The sequence below is a fragment of the Podarcis erhardii genome, assembly GCF_964252035.2.
Source record: "Podarcis erhardii genome assembly, chromosome: 15".
Lineage (NCBI taxonomy): Eukaryota > Metazoa > Chordata > Lepidosauria > Squamata > Lacertidae > Podarcis > Podarcis erhardii.
Genome location: NC_138505.1, coordinates 15,113,074 through 15,128,223, shown reverse-complemented (window position 1 = coordinate 15,128,223; position 15,150 = coordinate 15,113,074). Strand labels below are relative to the sequence as shown.

The 15,150-nt window shown below is 50.7% G+C and overlaps 1 protein-coding gene across 1 annotated transcript in view; it reads right to left on the bottom strand.

Annotated features, from left to right (window-relative positions):
* The window catches only part of MAP4K2 (mitogen-activated protein kinase kinase kinase kinase 2), a gene marked incomplete at its 5' end in the record, with an annotated part of 37,048 nt that extends 24,557 nt beyond the window's left edge, over positions 1 to 12,491 (bottom strand). Inside the window, 7 exons of the mRNA XM_081842428.1 lie at positions 577 to 619; positions 835 to 882; positions 2,640 to 2,695; positions 4,721 to 4,785; positions 5,400 to 5,490; positions 6,590 to 6,647; positions 12,102 to 12,491. Of these exons, the coding sequence (XP_081698554.1) occupies positions 577 to 619; positions 835 to 882; positions 2,640 to 2,695; positions 4,721 to 4,785; positions 5,400 to 5,490; positions 6,590 to 6,647; positions 12,102 to 12,491 (751 nt within the window). The remainder of the gene's footprint in view (positions 1 to 576; positions 620 to 834; positions 883 to 2,639; positions 2,696 to 4,720; positions 4,786 to 5,399; positions 5,491 to 6,589; positions 6,648 to 12,101) is intronic.
* Between the last annotated feature and the right edge of the window lie 2,659 nt (positions 12,492 to 15,150).

Sequence of the window (15,150 nt, the reverse complement as noted above, 5' to 3'; positions counted from 1 at the left end):
CCAAGTATCTCACAGAAACCGAACGAATAAAATACAATATTATGAAATGCCAAACTGGGGGGTTGAAGCTGGCATGCAACACCCCAGCTCTGCTCCTGAACCACCGCCACACCCCTAGAAAAGATGGCAAGATACAGCCAGAGTCCCTGTTTTAAATAAATACCATACTTTTCCATGTATAAGACGAAGGGGTTTTTTTACTTTGAAATAAGTTTTAAAATCTGGGGGCGTCTTATACACGGATAGCGCATATTCCCATTTTCTAAATTTGGGGTCCCCAAAAGTAGGGGGCATCTTATACATGGGGGCGTCTTATACAGAGAAAAATAAGGTAAATTGATCTGGAGCAAAGCCAGAGGGATGTGAAGAGGTAGACCAAAGCCGCCCCTGCAGTCCTCAATCTGGGGGTCCCCGCTAAGGGCAGCAACCTGGGACACACCCAGTCAAGGCATGGTCACTATGGATGGTCTAGAGAAGGGGAACTCGCAGATGAAGATATAGAGGAAGATTTTGGGAGTGACAGCTGGAAGTAGGAAAGGCTTGCCACAAGAAAGCAAGTCAAGAAGAGGAACTGACCGAGTTTCACGTCTCCGTTGGCCGTAAGCAGGATGTTGGCCCCCTGGAAAAGAGACAGAAGAAAGGGAAGAGAATTGCAGCTATTGTTGCCAAAGCAGAATGGGGTGGGGGTGGGGAGAGAGACTGCTCCCCTCCCTCCCTCCCCACCCAGCCTTGCCTTCCTCCTCCGAGGCTGACAAAAGCAACCCCAAAGGGCGTCTGAGACCAGCTGACTGAGCCTAGGTTAGCCAAGCCCTGGATTCTGCAGGGAAATCATACCTTTATGTCCCTGTGCATCTTCCCTTTGGTGTGCAGGTGGTGAAGGCCCTGAAAAGAGGCAGCAAAGAGAAGCATCAAGCCAGGCCTGGCTGTGCTGCGGACGAAGCAGGATCTGAGTGTTGTTAGCCAAGCCGCAAACTGCAAGCACAGATTTACACTGGGTGGGGAGAGGGTACCCCGCCGACTGGAGGAAGCTGGGTTCTCACATTTCGAGAGAGGGAGTGGGGGGGGACTTATCTCTATCCACCTTCACACCATTCAGCGCAGGATTTAGGGCGGTGTGGGTAGTTCCCCTGCACAGGGTGCTGAGCACAGGGGTGCCAAATTGAGAAGATCCCTAATGGAGGAGTTCCATTTGGGGGTAGCAAAGTCTGCCCTGCACCGTGCCAGACCCTCCAAGTGTCCCTGTTTCCCAGGCACAGTCCCAGATTTACAGAAGCACTCCCCTGGTTTCTGATCTGATCCCGGAATATCCCACTTTTCCTTAGGATGCCCTTATTTTCACTGGAGAAATGTTGGAGGGTACGGAGTTATGCAACCCCTGAGCCAAGGAGATAAGTAACCTTTAGAGGAAATCTGAAGGCAGCCCTGCATAGAGAAGTGTTTAAATGTTTTGTTATGTTTTTATATACAGTATGTTGGAAGCCGCCCAGAGTGGCTGGGCAACCCAGTCAGATGAGCAGGGTATAAATAATAAAATTCCTATCATTACGGTATAGGACGTCCCTATTTTCATTGGATTAGTGTTGGCGGGTACACGCGTAACTTGGTAAATCTCAGTTGTATGTTTTGCACCAATCTTCTTTCTTCCAAACTAAAAACTCCCCAGACGTTGCAGCCTTTCGTTGCAGAGATTCAGTCCAGACACACACACACACAAAGAGCTAGTGACCTACATTCCACTCCCTGCCATTGTAGCAGTTTCTCTCAGCTGCAGGAAGGCAGGAAAAGAACAGAGCAGCCAGCGGGAAAATGGGGCTTCCTCTCAAAGGTGTGGAGCGTCCGTCTGTATGATGCCGCAGAGTCACAGAGCAGGAGGGAAATAAGGGCAGAAGCCACGGGGCTTGGTTTGAATAAAGAGAAGTGGAAAGCCTGTGAGGGGGAATCTTTCCCAGATAGCCTCTTCCTAATCCTGGATTGCCGAAAAGCCAGCTATGGTGTACACAGTGAAGAAATGGGGGACACACACACACACACACACACACACACACACACACCACTCCGTACATGCTCAAGGGACCTCTTAAACCAGGGGTTAGCAAACTTTTTCAGCAGGGGGCCAGTCCACTGTCCCTCAGACCTTGTGGGGGGGCCAGACTATATTTTGAGGGGGAAAAAGAACAAATTCCTATACCCCACAAATAACCCAGAGAAGCATTTTAAATAAAAGGACACCTTCTACTCATGTAAAAACACACTGATTCCCAGACCGTCCGCTGGCCGGATTTATAAGGCGATTGGGCCAGATCCGGCCCCCGGGCCTTAATTTGCCTACCCATGTCTTACACCATGCGTGTTTGTTATGCTGCAGATCCAAACCTAGCACCGAGTTCCAATTAAGCTCCGAAGGCGCCTCTCTTGACAACCCTACATTTTTGCAACCACACCTGAGCTGGCAGGGGAGACGGAATAACCAGGCAGAGACTGACTCCTGCCCCGGGTGCAGACACGGGGCACTCTGACACTTCACACACACCTGCTCACTCTGGCTTTTGTTGGCACCAAATAAAAAGAAAGAAGGCTGCCCACACCCACCTGGCACGGGTCTGAACGTGCTGCAAGCTCAGCCCCGCCCACCCACTCACCTGGAGGGTCTCCCGGCAGACGTAGGCAATCTGCTTCTCCGAGAGGGGACCAGTGGCTGGAGGCGAGAAGCAGAAAAGGTGAGTCAATTGCATCTCGTGTCACCTGGCACCCCAACGCTAATAAAAGCAGGTTTTTGCCTATGTAGACTTGGCAATTGGGTTTCCCCGAGCAAAACTCTGCAGGCGGGCTTTGCTTATTACGGTGAAATTTAAAGCTAGGAGACAGAAATGTTCTGGGAATGAGGGAGATGGCTGTTTTGACTCATGGGGGGGGCACAGGGGTGCTCCTCAATTACACAGCCCTGCTTAAGAGAGATGGGCTTATGGCCTTGTCTGCTTGGGCTTTTGCCTCTGCAACACGTGGCTTGGCTTCCTTTCATGAGCCGTCGCAAGCAACGGCCCTGCAGGGCTCACCACTCTCTGCCTTAAGGACCTAGGAGGGGTCTGGTTAGTGGTTGGACCCCAGAGTGTGTGGGGGTGGGGTTGGCATCTTCGGTTTAAACTCTTGCAGGATGAAGGGTAAGAATGCCAGCTGCCAACCCTGTGAAATAAACAGTCCACAGTGCTCTCCTCCGAGAGGGGAGGAAGCAGGTGCTATTGTGTCTGTCTGTTCGTCTATTCCCCCCACCGCGTTAATTGTTTTTCTAGGCCCCAATTCCTCTCAGAATCTCCTCAGGCCAAACTTCCCTGGAAGGCCTAGCAGAGCCCTTGTGCTTCACATCAGCCACCAGGAGCTTCTTTCCACACTTTATGCCATCTCTTAAAAATTCTGCTGGACATGGAGACGGGAGGCTGAGCAGAGGCTCCTCTCCCACCTCATAAGTAAACCAACTGAAAGGAGCCAAAAGGGGAAGTAAAACCCACCAGAAGCAAAGTACCGGTTACGACAGACCGGCAGCAGGATGGTTTCCTATTTTGTCAAGGGGTGTGTGTGTGTTCTCCTCATGTCTACGATGACGACAACAAAGGCAGGCAGAATAGAAAGCAGGGGTGAAGGGGAGCAGAGACCGGTTTCCAAGGGACAAACTGGACCCTAATGCAGACACCAACACCTCCAGGAGTTCTCTTTCTAGACCTCATGGCAGTGGGGCTGATTTTTATCAGGGGGAGAGGAGCAGGGGAGGAAAGAGTTAAACCTCCCCATGCATTCTGGTGAAGACACAGGGGTGTATTTTTTTGGGGGGGAGCAAGGAAAATGAAAGAAGAGAAGTGCTTAGGGACACCCTGAGCCTCTGGTCGACTTGGGTCCTCATGCCCAGCCAGAGAGTTGTGCAAAAACAGTGGGCTGGATCCAACGTCAGCTCTGCTCAGAGTAGATCTGTTGAAACGAATGACTGACTTGGGTCTGTCCGTTTCAACATGTCAGCTCTGAGTAGAACTTTGCTGGATGCAACCCATTTTTCCCAACGGTGAAGCTCCAGGAACACACCCACACTGTGAGCACAATATTGCCCACACCAGGTGCAGGGAGCCTTTTTCAACCTGAGGGCCACATTCCCTCCTAAGCAGCCTTCCAGGGGCCACATGCACACACTCCCCTGCCTCCGAAGCCACCCAGGAAGGTGCAGGGGAGGCAAGGGGGCATGGCCATGGAGGGGCGCCATTTGGGAGAGGGAGCGGTTGATGTACAACCCGCAGACTTGCAGTTTGTCCATTCCCGAGCCCGAGCTGCTTTGCCAGCCCTCCCTAGAGCTGCTGCTGGGGATTCATCCTGGGGCATTTTGCAAGCAAAGCTGGTGCTCAGTCACTGAGCAAGGACCCTTCTCCTAGACCCTGGGGTTGGTGCTCAACTCTCTCTCGTTCAAAGAACACAATAAAAGTTGGGGGAGGGGGAGAGTCCGAAGGGAGGAGCATCTAAATGTGGAAAAGAAAGATAAAGACAAAATGCCCAGTTCATGTGCCTCGCCAGTGTCCTTCCTTCCTTCAGCCCATCTCCAGTTCTGCAAGGCAATGCAAGTCTGGGAGGGGCCAGGTATCAGCAGCAAGAACATCTACTCTGCACGCAGAAGGTCCCAAGTTTAAGCCTTGCTGGCATCTCCAGTTCAGAGGAGGACCAAGGAGCAAAGCAAGTAGAAACTCACTGTGGTAGATCTCCTGAAGGGATCCCCCTCCACAGTATTCCATACAGATCCACAGGCGCTCATTCCTAAAGGGAGAAGAAAGAAGCTTGTGGGAATGGCCCTTCCTCAGCTCCCAAAGTGGCCCCTCTTTCTCCCAACTGCCACCCTTTGAAGGGGCGCCCAAAGGAATATCTTGCCCTGAGGCACCAAGAAAACTGATCTCCTGAAGGGCTCCCCTGGAATATTCCACTCAGATCCCATAAGCATCCATTCCCAAGACACACACAAAAATGAAACGTCACCACAGAGCCAGCTAATTCCATCCACGAGGCCTGAAATGTTTCTCTTTGGGCAAGGAATGCTGGATGAGTTCAGTTTCTACACTCTGAGGGCCCAAGATGCCTCCTTCTGCTTAATTTCATCTCAAGCATATCCTATAAAATACATGGTTTATTTTTCTGTCTCTGACAGCCCTAGATAGGAAAATAAAGTCCTCCACAGGTGCATTCTCCATTTGGAGAGAAGGGAAGTCCATCCTACCAAGTCTGAATCCGCCCATGCCAAATACCAGGGACCAAGTGTCAAGCATCAAACCTGCCACCCCACAATTCTGACTACGTTTTCACAACCACATCACTACACTTCAACCGCCCTGCCCTCCTGATTCCACTCCTTCTTCCAAAGGGTCCGAGCCTCTCACCTGAGGTAGCTGCCAAAATAGGCCACCACGTTGGGGTGGCGGCAATCCCGGAGCGTGGTGATCTCCTGCTGGATGGATCCGATGTCATCCCCTGAGGAGAGGAAGCAGGACAAACCATTTCCTCTGCTGCCAAAGGGCCTCTCTGTCACCACCCGACCTTTATCTGACAGTTTCAAATTCCAAAGTGTTCTAAAAATCCATGTGGTGTGCGTGACACACCTGGGGAGCTGGCTACCAGTACCTCTGTTTCAGAAATTACAGGTAGGTAACGTCCGATTTAAAAATAAATGAATAAAAGCATGTTAAGGTGTAATTTTAACACTTTTTTAAAAATGGCAGGTATATTAAATGTCTCTTTTAATAAGCATCCTGCTGTAGCACAATTAGACGTACTGCTGGATGTGTTTAATGGTTTTGTACTTGCTTTAACTGGTGGGTGCAGTTGTTTTGAACTGTTTTTAAATGTTATACGTTAATTTGGATCTTGTACCTGTACAGTGGTACCTCGGGTTAAGTACTTAGTTCGTTCTGGAGGTCTGTTCTTAACTTGAAACTGTTCTTAACCTGAAGCACCACTTTAGATAATGGGGCCTCCTGCTGCCGCCGGAGCACGATTTCTGTTCTTATCCTGAAGCAAAGTTCTTAACCCAAAGTAATATTTCTGGGTTAGTGGAGTCTGTAACCTGAAGCGTATGTAACCTGAAGCGTATGTAACCCGAGGTACCACTTTATTTGTATTTGTGGGCTGGGGTAAAACATTATCAGGTATCTTGACAGATAGGAGATATGCCATATCCCCCAAATTTCTGTTGTAGACCGCCTCTTTCTGCAACACCTGTATGATGCTTTTGGGTGGTCCTTGGCTAAGGGGCTGGGCAATTTCTAAAGTCTTCAAAAGTTCTCGCACACCTTTGTCCTGGGGCATCACCTCCTAACAAAACAGGGAGGGACTTCTGTTGCAACAGGAAAATTGGATCCTGCCTCCATCCATTCTCCTGTGACCAATAATGGACACAGGGGACACAGAGACTCTTGAGAGAGAGTGGCGCTTAAATGCCAACCCCAATTTTTTCTATAAGTCTTGTGTACTGCCTCTGACCCAGCATATTTCCCAAACCATCCAACTAGTTCTGAAAGAAGACTTGTGAAGTCCACCTTGCTGAAGAAGCAGCCAGCCCACCCCAGCTTACCTGGATCAAGCTTCACTATCTTAATGGCCGCCAGTTCCCCAGTCTCCGTGTCACGGGCCTGCAGGGGGCAAGGAGAGGAGGGGGCTAATCAGTCACTAGTTAGTGGCCTGACACACAAACATGTCACAACTAGCGCACCTCCTGGTGTGAACAAGCGGGACACCCCACCCCGCAAGCAGCTTTGTTCTTCCACATAAAATTCACAGGAAATCCTCCCCCCCCCCCCCGACTCCACCCACCCCAGTTTTCCAAATTCCCATTGTTACGGTCATGACGCCAAAAAGTGAGGGCTGGTTGGAGATCTGTGTGCGTAAAACAATAATAAAATATAATAGTGTGTTCCAAGAAGGATCACCATTGAAAACAGCACCCCAGCCACACTCCGTAATTAACTAGAACAGGATCACACCAACAGGGCTATAAACCTTTTAAGGATACCTTTACTGGTGGGAGCGAAAGAAAGTAGGCCGGGATGACACCTGTATGGTAGGCCCCATCTCTTGTTTCTGCCACTCAGACTGATCTTTCGATTTGCAGAGGATATAACCAGTCCGTATATTTTTACAAGGTTCCTTTAATCGTTACAATATCAGCTCTTAAAGACCCTGCTAGAATGATTACAGAATTCTATTAACACTCCTAGCAAGGCCCAGCTGGTTCCTGACCATGTGCAGAGTGCATATGTCTTGACACTGAATAACCACAGCCATTTAAGGAGTCAAGGGCTGGAGGTCAAAGGGCACGAAGAGCATGCCCACCAGAGCCCCCTTTTTCGGAAGGAGCTCAGTCCTTTTAATCATCCTGCCTGGCAGTGTGGCAACTTCCTGCCACCCTGGCCGAGCTGGGCTCCCCTAGCAGAAAGGGAGTGGTGCACGTCAAAAATCCTCGTGACAAGCCGGGGAGGAAAGAGACAGGGTGACCCCCTCTCTCTTGGACAAAGGCGACTTCCTCCTCACAAAACAGGTGGCCAAAAAAAAAAAAAAAAAATCAGCCATTGGGAAGAGAGGCGGGAAGCCATGTTTCTAAAGGGACCCTCGTGATCTTAAAAGGCTCTTTGGGATTTCCACATCCTCTGCCTAGTCTGTTTAGTTTTGAAACAAAACTACCATTGAGAGAGAAGCCAGCCTGGTCTTGACAAAGAGAGATGAGACAAGGCAGGGGACATTGCTGGGGTGTAACTTGGCGTCCTCTGCCAGAGGTGGCTGCCTCACTCTACCCAATGGTGGGGCTAGCCAGCCTTGCCCTCGCGAACCACTGAGGCCACATCTGAACTCAGTTCTGGAACACAAAAACTAAGAGTCGCAGCATCCTCTGGGCATGTGCAGAGTGCCTTTGCCACCAACTGGGGCCACAAGGGTCATCTAGTCCAATGCAGGAATCTTTTGCCCCATGTGGGGCTCGAACTCACAACTCAGGCTCTACCGCAGGGTTTCCCAAACTTGGGTCTCCAGCTGCTTGTGGACTACAATTCCCATCATCCCTGACCATTGGTTACTTCTCCCTCTCCTAATCTGCCCACTCCGACCCTTCTTTCCATCTCTCCAGGACACCATTCAGAGGACCCTTGTTGCATTAGAGTTGTGGATGGGGCTCAGGCATCCCCACCAGGGCTCCTAGCCTGTTCCTGCAGCCCACCTCCGAGCTGTAAACAGAACCGAGAAGTCCTGGCTCCCAGCTGGAAGCCATTCTGGCCTCAAGAATCACAGGAAATGCCATGTTGGGTTCAGAACAATGTGCCTGACTCCAGGGCGCAAGGCAGGCTGCTGGGTGAAGGCAGGGCTTGAATTTGGCGGGAGGGGGAGTGTAGCAGGAGCGCTGCTTCTCTCCAGGCTCCTGGGGGTCTACAGGAATGGAAAGACACCCCACCGCCTGCCCACAGCAGCTTCTGAGGCAGGCTACCAGGAATCCAGTGTGAAGGACAGAAATGGGACTCTGGGTGCAGCAATACCAAACCTTGGACAATGGCTCAGGTCCAAGGTGGGTCAGGCATCCCCCTCCCTTGCAGCCCAAGGTAACTGAGTTTGGGGCAGGAGGACAGCCAGTGTGGCACCGTCTTAGATACTTGCATTGTAGGGGGTTGGACTAGATGACCCTTGGGTCCCTCTTCCAACACTACGATTGTATGATTCCTAAAGGTCCTGGTTCAGGTCCCCACTCAGCCGTGATGCTCACCCAGGCAAGTCACTATCTTTCATGCTGACCTACCTTACAACAGGGCTGTGGGAATTAAAAGAAGGGAGCAGGGGAAGGAAGAATCCTGTATACTGTATTGGCTGGAGCTCCCTGGAGCAATATCTTAAGTAATGCCTCTCTCCACATGAACCTACCCAGACCCTGAGATCATCATCTGAAGCCCTTATCATGTGCCTCCTTCACAAGCAGTTTGGAGGGTGGCAACACGAGAAGGGGCCTTTTCTGCAATGGCTCCCCATCTGTGGAATGCTCTCCCCAGGGAGGTTCGCCTGGCACCTTCATTGTACACCTTCAAGTGCCAGGAGAAAACGTTCCTCTTCAACCAGGCTGATTAGCGTCCAATGCCCTTTTAAAATGTGTTGTGGAAGAGGGGATTATTGGGGGTGTCTTTGTTCTTATTTTTATTATGTATTCTATCTTTTTTATATTGTAATTTCATGTTGCAAACCTCCCAGAGATCTACAGGCATAGGGCGGTATGCAAATTTATTAATGATGATAGTAATAGGCACATCAATACATATCAAAGGGGGAGAAAGCATTTCTGCAGAGTTTAGAATGTGCTTTGACATGTGGTAACCCACAGCTGTCTGGTCCCACAAATGCTTTTCTACAGCTGGCACCCAGGTCAATCTGACTTGGTTGCCATGGAAGGGTAAGTAGGTGGACGAACGACGCTGCCACTCAGCAAGGGGTTGAGCTAGATGACCTCTGGCTCCCTCGCCACCTCCATTAAGGGAGCACAACATTATCTAATGGGATGTCCGGACAGGAAGGGCATCACGTGGGGAAAGGGGGGAAGGCAGCCTTCACCCAACTGGCACCCCTCCAGATGTTTTGGAGTTATATCCCCATCAGCCCCAGCAAGCAGGGATGGGAGCTGTAGTCCCAAACAGCTGGAGACCATCAGGTCAATCAGGGCCTGCTTGTCCCAAATATCTCTGTGAGGAGCTTGAAGGAGGCATCCCAACGCCCTGATAATTTTTGTTAATACAGTGGTACCTCGGGTTAAGTACTTAATCCGTTCCGGAGGTCCGTACTTAACCTGAAACTGTTCTTAACCTGAAGCACCACTTTAGCTAATGGGGCCTCCTGCTGCCACCGTGCCGCCAGAGCACGATTTCTGTTCTCATCCTGAAGTAATGTTCTTAACCTGAAGCACTATTTCTGGGTTAGCGCAGGCTGTAACCTGAAGCGTATGTAACCTGAAGCGTATGTAACCTGAGGTACCACTGTACTACAGTGGTAGTATTCGCCGCTACCACGCATGCGCATGACGTCATTTTGAGCGTCTGCGCATGTGCGAGCGGCGAAACCCGGAAGTAACGCGCTCCGTTACTTCCAGGTTGCCGCGGAGTGCAACTTGAATACGCTCTGTTACTTCCGGGTTGCCGCGGAGCGCAACTCGAACGTGCTCAACCCGAAGCGCATTCAACTTGAGGTATGACTGTACTGATAATGTCATCCTCATCATCCCACTCACTATTTTGCAAATGAACAGAAGGCAGCTCATATAAAATCAGCATGACACAAACACAAAAGGCATACCAACGGCCAACATTACAACAAGATAAACAACAGCTAAAACAACCAGCCATTAAAAACAGCAGCCAACTCATCACCAAAGAATATTTTTGTTATGACTGCTAGGGCATCCTACGGACTGCCAAAACACGGGCAAGTCAACGTGACGCCCCCTAGATGTTTTATGGACTACAACTCCCATCAGCCTGCGTGCCCAACAATCTGGGGTTATGGGAGTCCAACAATCCCTTGAGGGCCCCATAGGAGCTCAGAAGGGAAGCCCACCGTCCTCTTTGCATTGTCCAATAACCTCTTCCATGATGCTATGCAAAGAAACTGTACACAATCTGATGTATATATATCTCAAATAACTAATAGGAATTATACAGGAAAGTATGAGAGCTAAAGGGTTTGAGGACTAGCAACCTGCGGGAGCTTATCGGCAAGGTTTCTGTCCATGGGCAGCCCAGTTTTAAGCAGGCCTCTCAAGTCTGTGCTGGATTGCTGGACATGTGAATGCCCCGATGCCACCATTGAAGGCAGCAAATCTCTGCCAGCTGCAACACAGCCACCAACCTGAAGGAGTAACATTCCCCCCCCCCATCCCAAAGCAATTTATACTGCAACAAAAACTGAATTATAACCATTGTATAAATGGGAGGGGTACAGAGCGCAAAGAGATGCTTACAGTCAGATGATATGCAGGGAGTAATAGCCTGGGTGCTGGATCAGACCAAAGGGGGCACCCCAACTCCCTCTGGGAAGTGGAACAAGCAAGCCATCTCCTGCCAGGGCAGCACCAATCCTGAGCTGCAGCCAGCGCCAGGCACGTGCCTCTGCCATCAGCACTGATTAGGCCAAGTCCCTTCCTTTTAAAGCTCACAGAAGTGGCGATGGGGGGGGGGGGGGAAATCCCATCGCTCAATTATGTGCAGCGGAAGAAATATTCTACTAGGTGGAAGGAGGTGCCCAGCTCCCACTCTCCTGGCTGAAGGGTGCTGTGCAAAAGACGCAGGAGGACAGACACCCGGCCTGGATGGGCCTCACTCAGCCAGAGCCACCAAAACTCCCAGGAGGCTTGCTCCTGCCCCCTGTCCTTACATCACCCTCTGACTTGGGGGGGGGGGCGACTGGGTGATCCGGCATCTAGAAGGGGACTGTGTCTCCAGCGAACAACAGCATCCTTGGAAGGCAGGCTCACTCTCTACTCCAAGAGCACCCAGCTTGATCTCTCTGTCTTGATCTTGCCAGTCTCCCTGCTTGCCAATAGCAGCCCGCTTGGTCCTCTGGGACCCCAAGGCCATCAGTTGGGTGGCACTCCAGTCAGGCCAGCGTCCCTCAACAGCCAAAGGGGGGGCGGGTTGAGGATGGTGGTGGAGGTGCAGCAGGAGCTCCAAAGGAAGGGGGCGTCCCGACAGAGAGCACCCCCCTCGCTGACATCCTACCCAAGACGCACCTACAAGCTTCTGACCCACGAACCTGACATGAACACCGGACACCCCCCCCCCAAGTCAACCCCGCACGCCCAGTCTCTCCCTAAAAGGGCTCCCCGCTCTCGGGGGTTTGGAGGGGGACACCCAGACAGGAACCCAGGCGTCCGGGTCCCGCGGCCCCCACCCGGGCCAGAAGTCCCTGACGCTGGGAGTGGAGTCTCCCCCCCTCAGGGAGAGGAGGAGGACGACCCAGGCGTCCCGGTGCTCCCTCCCCCCGGGCCCCGCACACCCCTGCGCGCTTTCTCCCTCCCAGGGAACCCAGGCGTCCGGTTCCCCCCCCTCCCCCTTCCCCGCCTGGCGCACCTTGTAGACATCGCCGTAGGTGCCGGAGCCGATGCGCTGGACCAGCTCGTAGCGCCGGCGCGGGTCCTGCAAGGAGACGTCGCGCAAGGCGCCGCTCATCCTCCCGCCCTCCCTGCCCGGCCGCCGGAGCCCGAGCCAGGGCCGGCGCGGAGCAGCAGCAGCAGCAGCAGCAGCAGCAGCAGCAGCAGCAGCAGCAGCGGGAGCAGGAGCTGCCCGGGCGGCAGCGGAGGAGGAGGAGGAGGAGAAGAAGGCGCCGCCTTCGGGGCGGGGCGGAGAAGCGGCCTCTGGGGAGGGCAGGAAGGAGGCGCCGCCCGCTTCCCCCGCGACGACGTTGCCCAGAGTCGCGGCAAGGGGGCGCTCTCGCTCCCGGACTCGGGCTCCTCTGGGCATGTGCAGAGCGCCACCGGGAGGTCTTGCTCCTCAACAAAAGAAAAGAAAAGAAAAGAAAAGAAAAGAAAAGAAAAGAAAAGAAAAGAAAAGAAAAGAAAAGAAAAGAAAACTGTAGACCACTCTTCGCCAATAGGATGCTGCTGGTGGGAGTCCGAAACCTCTGAAGGGCGCCACGTTGGCAAAGGCTATACAATATAAATACACACCCGCGCGCACATAGACCTTCGGGGCCTCAGCGCAGCCTCCCCGGCTGCAGGCACCTGTTTAAGGAAATCTTGCCCAGCTGATCATATGAATTATGACTGCTTAATCAATCAATCAGGGAAATTATCATTCGTTTGCATATGAATTAAAATAGTTTTGACAGGAAAAACGAAGCAAGCATAATTTTATAAACCTCTTATCATGTTACCTCCTTTCCTCTAAACCAAAAGGTGTCAAATGCTGCAACCTTTCCTCACAGGGCAGGTGCTGCAGCCCTTTGATCATTTGGATTCTGAACATTTTCCAACACTACAGTTTCCTTTTTGGAAGTGAGGTGACCGTGCGCAGTATTTCAAACGCAGCTGAACCATTTGTATAAGGCCATTATGATCCCCAGAATTTTATTTTCAATTCCTTTCCTAATCCTTGCATGGAGTCTGCCTTTCTCACTGCCACCGCACTCAAGGTTGGCATCTTCATAAAACTATCTATCACAACCCCAAGATCACGCCTCATGTTCTGTTCTCCTGCACTGTAATGAGAACACTGAATTTCCCCACGGTGTTGGGGACCAGGGCTTGGTGATATATATATTGATATATCATCCAAAAGCCATTTGTAGTCCATATTGTGATATCAGTTTCATAACTTTTGACCTGGTAATATATTGCAAACCATGGAGTGTGGTGCTATGCAAAAATCACAATGTGGGGGAAAACATGAAGCCAGGCAATGCCTCTGCACGCCTCAGTGGCATAGCGTGGGTTGTCAGCACCCGGGGCAAGGCAAGTAATTTGCGCCCGCTAACCCATGGATTTGCGCCCGCTAACCCGTGGATTTGCGCCCCCTAACCCTAACCCCCGGATGTTGCGCCCAGTGCGGCCGGCCCCCCCTGCACCCCCCACGCTACGCCACTGGCACAGCTCTGTTCTTATTTCAGACATTGTGATGTATATATCAATATTTAGCTGGTGATATATGGCAATGTTGAAAACCAGATATCGCCCAGCCCTGCTCAGAGCAAACACATAGTGGAAGGATTCAGGGGTCGCTCTAGCAAGTCCAGCTGTCCAGACTTCATGCTTCTCTATGCACGGGACCATTTCTTTTTTAAAAATGGGGGTGTTCAGAGGCCTGGTTCCAGCTCCTGGCATAGGGGAGCTATGCAAAGGCGTTTATGGCACTCCTTTCTTGCCCCTAGCAGTTGATGACACAGGCCGCCCAGACTCCAGGCTCTTTCCTCCAGAAGCAGTGACAGATGGACTCCCCCTCATGGTCTGCTCTGTATGGTGAAGATGCCAGTCCACAGACTCAGATCTCTTTATGGTGCATGTGGGAAGAAGCGTCCTCTTCCAAGCAAGCACTTTCCATCTGCAGCTCTTCTGACAAACTGGGAACTCAGCCTGTTCTGGGCAGGATTGCCCCCCACATCAAAGATCAGGATGGTAGCATGGGTTTGCAACTAGATCGGGGATTGGAATACTTTTTCCGCTGTCCCTCAGACTATATTTTGAAAAGAAAAAAAAGAACGAATTCCTATTCTCCATAAATAACCCAGAGATGCATTTTAAATAAAAAGACACATTCTACTCATGTAAAAACACCAGCAGACCCCACAAATAACCCAGAGATAAATTTTAAATAAAAGAACACATTCTACTCATTTAAAAACATGCTGATTCCCAGACCATCCGCGGGTTGGATTTAGAAGGCAATTGTGACCCCCCTGGGTCTTAGTTTGTTTTTTGTTTTTTTCCAAAAAAAATATTGGTTTTCACAATATTATAAACAAACACACACACACACACACACACACACAAGACAAACAAACAAACAAAAATCATAGCCTTGTTGAAAATTACACTTATTAACTTTGTTAAGTGACTTCCTCGCTTCCCCTTGGTTGAATTTCATTGCATGTCCTTTTAACGGTTTTCCAAATCCCAATTCTTATGAAATTTAACTTAAACATTAACATCCTTAAATCTTCACCTTATGGAATTAAACATATTAATTCATCACTTAACATAAATAAAATCCTAAGCCAATTAAGTATCTGCAAGCTATTTTCAATTAATTTAACTTAACAAATTTAACTAGATAATCATTAAATTTATTCCACTTTTCCTGATACTCCTCCTCCTTCTGGTCGTGGACTCTTCCGGTTAGGCCGGCTTCCGGGTCTTAGTTTGCCTACCCATGGACTAGATCTACCCCCATGGGTGGCTGATAGCTAAGTGATTCCCATATGTCTTGCATTTCACCAGCTTGGGCTGATTTGCCAGCCCTGGGCTTTCATATGGAAGCACACACAAGAGGCCAGAGCAGGGACAGAGTTTGGTATTTCAAATTTCAGTGGCACCCTGTGCAAGGCCAAAATTCCGCCTCTCGCCTTCCGTTCTGTGGTAGTTGCAACGTCCTGTGGCAGCCCCTTTAGCTCAGCCTCCATTGTGGG